Source organism: Nicotiana attenuata, unplaced genomic scaffold, assembly GCF_001879085.1.
Source record: "Nicotiana attenuata strain UT unplaced genomic scaffold, NIATTr2, whole genome shotgun sequence".
Classification (NCBI taxonomy): Eukaryota; Viridiplantae; Streptophyta; class Magnoliopsida; order Solanales; family Solanaceae; genus Nicotiana; species Nicotiana attenuata.
Window position 1 is genome coordinate 358,225 of NW_017670368.1, and position 6,855 is coordinate 365,079.

General features: G+C 38.1%; 1 protein-coding gene across 1 annotated transcript; it reads right to left on the minus strand.

Moving 5' to 3' along the window:
- Positions 1-3,146: 3,146 nt before the first annotated feature.
- On the minus strand, positions 3,147-6,855 carry LOC109238462. The gene is made up of 7 exons (XM_019404937.1): positions 6,741-6,855; positions 4,888-6,483; positions 4,156-4,788; positions 4,027-4,068; positions 3,801-3,890; positions 3,280-3,353; positions 3,147-3,218 (listed from the first exon to the last, which is right to left on the minus strand). Exons 1-7 carry the CDS (start codon positions 6,853-6,855, stop codon positions 3,147-3,149), a joined length of 2,622 nt encoding a protein of 873 aa, XP_019260482.1.

Consider the following 6,855-nt stretch of genomic DNA (forward strand, 5'->3'; position numbering starts at 1 on the left):
ATTCATAGGGAGATTGTTTTCAAAATGAAAGAGTTCAATATGAAATAATCAGCAAAACAGCATGATAAATGACTTCTATTGCAATGAATTGGATGCCACTAATAGGATTAGAACTTACACCCATTTGTTAGAACAAGTGATAATGAACGAACACACATTTAAATCGATGCCATGACCAACAACAGTCCACAATCGTTTAGCAGAAACGAGATGGAATTTGTCGTCCCAAAATATGATCAAAACAAAACTACGAATTCATGTGAATCATTATATGCACAAGCCATCTTTTAGCATCCGAATAAACAAAGCCAAAGCTTAACTGGTCTCTTCTTTTCAGTATGAACACAAAATAGTAATCCCTACTATTAACTCAAAATGTAAAACTAAATGTGTCACAGTCCATCGTTCATTTAGCAATATACACAAACAATATTTTCATGAAGATCTCTTATGCATAAGCCTCAGGGGAAAGGAACCTCAATCACCATTCATAGCTTTAAATCCAACTACTAGTGTAAATTGACAGTAAGACAACAGGAATATTCACTTAAATGCAACCTTCATTTCACACACTTCAAATCATTACAGGTTCACCAACTGATCCTCAGTTATGAGCTAATGAGAGTACCTGAAATGTGAAAAGAAAACAAGGGTGACTGGTCAGCAAATATGCAGCAGAATCAGCAACAAACGACCAACCAAGGTGAAATCAAACCCCCAGCAATCGCAGAATAGACAGTGGAATGATTCTGAACGTAAAAGGGAGTAACACAACCCAGAAGATGACTCCAAACGAATAACTAGCCCAGATTTCTACCACCTCAGCAAGGAAAGAGTGAAATCCAACCAGAAAAACTTAATAAAACAATGCTCTAATCAACAAAATCAAACCAACTCCTTCAATATCCCAAGTTCAAACCATTTTCACTCAGAGAGAAACCAGAAATTGTTTTTGCGATTAAAGAAACTTTAAAATTCACTACAGAAAATTGATGAAATAGTGTTTTAGAGCAATTTCATCTGTTTCTAATTTTCAGCTCTATGATTCTCTCTCCAGTCTCACTTCCCCCAGAAAATATATAAATTCTCTTCTTAGCTCTTCAGATGGGAAACTAACCTTATCCTCTAGACGCTTTCCCCCATAATAGAAAATATTCCCTATACCAATTTCCTAGAATACCCCTCACACCCCTGTTTATTACCCTACTCGACAAATGAGACTTGGAAACCATTAAGACAGTTGATGAACCCAAATCCCCTCACAAACCTTTTGGGCTTCAGTCAATGGACTCGTTTGCATGTAATGTAAGCCCCAAACTAAAGAAAGCCCGACACTCAGCAAATTTCAAAAGAAAATAGCAATAATCTGACCCAATGAAATCAAAACAATCATAGAGGACCAATTCAAAATAAACCACAGAGTTGCAACGAAATTAAACAGAGCAATTAAAAATGATATGGACTCAAAGGCCTAAACGATTCTGTGCTTAAACCAGAATTCCTCAATCTTGAAAGAAAAAGGAAAAGAAGGCAAAGAGAAGAAGGGGAACAATTAGACATACAAAGAAACTAAGGGAGATAGAAATACCTAAAAAAAAGGGCGAAGGACGACTCAAGCCAATCGAACCCCGGCTCCTATGATTTGAGCCAAAAATGGGTGTTAACCGACTGTTCTTGTGAGAACAGCCGACTGACACTCGTTTCAGGTCCAAATTGTCTCCAAAAATGGGAGAACATGAACCCTGGCCTTTGCATGATGAGTTCAAGACTAGAACGGATTTAGGGCTGGAAATTTAGATCTAAGATTCGGGACGCTTCAACTGGATTTGATGAAAGCTGGTTTGAGATTTGGGGAGAGGGGGTCACGGTGAGTCTATTGTGTAATTTTGGTCGAGATTGAAGACTCGCCGCCGCCGTAGGGCGATTTCCGGCGGCGGTTTGCGGTGGCAGGAGATGGAGAGGTGAGATACGAGGAGAGATTCAGTTTTAGGTTTCTCTGATTTCGGACACTTTTAATTAAAACCAAAGACGGATCCCCAGCCGTTGGATGAGGAGGGGTGAAGGGCCTGGATTGATTGAAGCCTATGAAACTCAAAACGACGGCTTTTCGTTTACTAAAGAGACTGGACTGGGTGAAACCCGGATTTCAGGCCGAATTGGACGGTTTTTTTGGGGAAAATATTGGGCCTGGGATATCTCAATTGAAGCTGGCCCAAGTGATTCTGCTCTTCTTTTTTCTTTCTTTCATTCTTTCTCCTTTTCTTTTCTTCTTCTTTTTCAAAAATTAATTAACAATCAAAATTAATTCCTAGAACTTAAAAAAAACTAGTTAAACCTAAAATGATAATTAACACAANATCAAAGACTTAAATTAAACTATTCTTTTTTTGTGATTTTTCCCATTGTATAAAATAACTAATTTTTTAATTAATTCTAAAATATAAAATTAAACCCTAAATGCAAATGCCAAGTATTTTTCTATTTTTTTTTCATTAATTAAAATATGCACAGTCAAATGTAAATAATTAACACAAAAATGCCACAAAAATCCCCAAGATTGTAAACACTGCAGGAAATTATTTTGTTTTGAATTTATGGGAGTAAATCATGTAGGGAAAAAATCACGTGCTCACATTTGTTTACCGTTAAGTTATGTGATTTTTGTTTAGTGGACTCTGTTCATGTTCTTACATGCTTCATCTACTTGTGTTCATATTTGTATTATCTCCTTCTTCTGAACTTGTTTAGGTTCCAAGTTTTCTCAAAATATGTTCTTCATGATTCTTCTTCCTTTGTCGTTCAAACGTGCTATCATATCTGTTATGTTGAGACTCTGAAACAAATGGCTTGCTTTATCACTCCTATGTCTGATTCAATTTTGAAACCCTAGGATTTTTTTTAAAGCAAATATACCCCTAGGCAGGATGCCTAGTGGGTAATATATATATATAAGGCAGCCCAAAACTAGGTCCAAATAGTACAAGGTGTCCAAATCTAAATAAATAAAAAAAGTATGAAAATACTAACTACTAGAAATGCTAAGCAATTGAAATAGCTAGCTATTACATCATGAACAACTGACTGCTTCTTCCTACTGTAGATGTGAGTGAATCCTAATGCCTATTTTTGATACCAAGTAGCACCTATCAAGCTCTCACTAGGCGCCAGGGTATGAAAGGTATAGGCAATTGAGGCTTCCAACCAGCAATACCACAGTACTGAAGCAAATAGTCTCTTCCAAGCATGAATAAAGACTCCATATGAATCTGAGCTTGTCACCTGCTCACACTGCAAACTCAAGTTGAATACTGTACTCTCATCCCCAGAATGAGTGTGTAAACACACTAATACCACTGAACAATAAAAGCACAATACCAACTGTAACAAAACTACTGAAGTGTGTGACATCCAATACTTGAGTGCTATCCTGAGTGTTAGTTCAAACTAACACAATATAAAGCTGTAACGTATCCTCATAGCACTGCAGATTTGAACCTCTATATGAATCCCATACATTGAGCTGCTTATTACCTCAGACAATGAGAACAACAATATGCAGTACACCATGCATCTATCCCTAAGCATTTGATACTGAAGGAATTTCAACTGTGATGTGTAACTATAGCTATATATCCCTAGAATGTCCTCAGATTGAGTATGAGACCATACTAATACCACTGAGTAACATCCTAGAGCTATACAACACTTTGAGAACACAAAAGAAATAGCAACCAACCAACCATTTCTGCCTATAATTAGAACAGATATAAATTGAATTCCTGCAGATGTTTCTGCCTTACCTGTATATGAGGAAATCATTCTGAAAAATGTTGAATCACCCTCAAACTGAGCATGACAGCATGCTGATACCACTGAGTAGTCATCCAACACTTTACATAGAAATGAGATACACAGTTTTGGCAGTGTATATGATAGCTTATACATCAATCTGGAGCTTTCCTTTTAGCTATTCTAATCCTAAGATTTGGCATCTGAGCTTTATCTAAATTGATTAAACGCTTTTACCTCTAGGTGGAAGTTCATGACAAGAGTGAAAGGTGACTGTACCTGCAAAAGAAAAAACAAGGTTAGCTAAAAAATCTGCAACCGTGTTGCCCTCTCTAAGCACATGCTGAAAGAGTACATTGAATGTACTCTTTATCTCCTTGATCTTCCTCACTTCAACCCCTATACACCATGGAGTCTCCCATTCACCATCTATAATCTTCCTCATCCCCAGAGAATCAGTCTCCATTATCAAAGGATGCAGTTGCCTTTCCACACAAAATGCCAGCCCTTCTACAATTGCTTTTGCTTCTGCTACAATGTTGGTTGCCATCCCTATCTCCTTTGCCTCAGCATACACCAAATCTCCTTCATGATTTCTCACACAAAATCCATAGGAGCTAGGACCTGGGTTGCCCCTAGAAGCTCCATCAGTATTACACTTATACCACCCTTCATATGGAAGCTGCCATGTTACCTTCTTAGTGATTACAATGGGCTTGTAATTCTCAAAAAATTTGATCATATGAGGCCACATCAGTGGGATATTAGATAGCCAAGGATATCTAACTTTTGCTAGATAGTATAATGTTTTGTTCACTTCATGAATCACCCTACTATAGGAGACTGCTCCACCATGCTTCATTGTATTTCTCCTCTTCCAAAGTTCCCATAATACCACAGCTGGTACAGCCTGATACAATGGCTTAAGATTAGGACAACATTTAGCACTCCACCATGCCCTTACAACCTGATGCACTTGAATCAAATTTATTCCCAAACCTGCAGCTTGTATGAATGTCTTCCACACCTTAATTGCTGTCTCACTTGTTAGAAATAAATGCTAGAAAGAATCCTTCTTTGGTGAACTACAACACCAACATCTTGACACTACCATATGTCCCCCTCTTCTCCATATATCATCAGTTGGAACCTTTCCCCTCCAAACTCTCCACAAGAAGAATGAAATTTTGAAAGGCAGGCCCTTAGTCTTAGTCCATATCTGAACAAACTCAAGATTGCTTGGCTCTCTATGTCTTAAGATTCTCCAAGCACTACTAACAGTAAACCTACCTGAAGGAGTAGGCATCCATCTTGGGGTGTCCCAACATTCATTACCTTCTGCAAAGTGAACCTCTTCTCTAATATGGTCAGCAATATGTGGAGGAAAATTTTGGTCCAGAAGTTGATCATTCCAATACTCCTCCTCTCTCAAATCAGCTACCTCTTGCAATTCTTCATTGATGTGAAAATTTGGAGGTATAACATGGTATAAGGCCCCCAATCCTGTCCAGTTTTCGTGCCACACATTAGTCGATCCTCTATTTATCTCCCATAGGATCTCATGCTCAATTTCTTCTCTTGCCTCTAACATTTTTCTCCATACATGTGAGCCTTCCTTGAATTGAACTACAGTTGGTAGTTCCTTCTTACAGTATTTGTTCCACATAAAGTTAGCCCATAGAGTTTTGGTAGTTCTGAACCTCCACCACAATTTGGCAAACAAAGCCTTTGAGACATCAATCAAAGATCTAAAACCTACTCCTCCCTCCTCCTTAGGAAGACATAGGTTCTGCCACTTTGTCCAATGCCTGCTCCTTCCTTCTTCCTTATTGCTCCAGAAAAATCTTGCAAAGGTTTCATGAAGATGCTCCAATACATTATCAGGTGGATCTAGTACTGATAGTATGTGTGTAGGCATACTTTGCAAGACACTGGATATCAATGTTGCCTTTCCTCCATATGATAATAACTTCCCTTTCCAAGAATGTAATTTTGCTTTCACCTTTTGGATCAGATCATTGTAGTACTTCTTTCTCCTTCTTGTATAAAATATTGGACATCCAAGGTAAGTGAAGGGGAAGGTTCCTTTTGTAAATCCTGTGATACTAGCAACTGCATTTGTCATATCTCCTGCTACCTTAGCATGCATATAGTATGAGCTCTTTGACTTGTTAATCAACTGTCCAGAAGTATGCTCATATTGTGCCAACACATCAACAATCTTCTGTAATGAATAAGGATCAGCAGATGCAAAAATAATTGTATCATCAGCATAGGCAAGGTGGTTCAATGGATCAGACCATTTTGGCATCCCAAAACCTCTAAACTGTTTATCCTCAAATAATTTGTTCAAAGATCTTGACAAAACTTCTGCTGACAATATGAATAGAGCTGGAGATAAATGATCACCTTGCTTCACACCCCTTGAAGAATGAAAGAAGCCAGAAGCTTGACCATTCACCATCACTGAATACCAGTTGCTTGATATAAGATTCCACACCATGTTAATGAAGCATTCTGCAAACCCCATCCTCCTTAGCACATGCATCAAATATTTCCAAGACACCCTATCATATGCCTTAGCCATGTCTAGCTTTATAACTACATTAGCAGGCTTCCCTCTCATCCTTATGTCTGTTACAATCTCTTGAGTTAATAAGATATTCTCAAAAATACTCCTCCCCTTGACAAAGCCTGATTGATTGGAGAGATCAAGGCAGGTAGAATCTTTTCCAATCTATCATGAACAACCCTTGAGAACACTTTATTAATGAAATTACTTAGACTAATAGGTCTAAGATTTGAGAATGTTTGGACTCTAGGTTTTTTGGGCAGCAATACAAGGTTTGTGTGAGTTATTGACTTAGGCAAAGGACTACCATCAAAGAACAAAGTAAGCAACCTATGTATGTCTTCCCCTACAATGTCCCAACATGTCTGAAAGAACAAACCTGAAAAACCATCAGGACCACTTGCACTCTCACTGCTCAATGCAAACACTGCTTCTTTCACCTTCTCCCTTGTTGGCAATCTACACAATTCTATATTCTGCTCCCTTGTAACCAT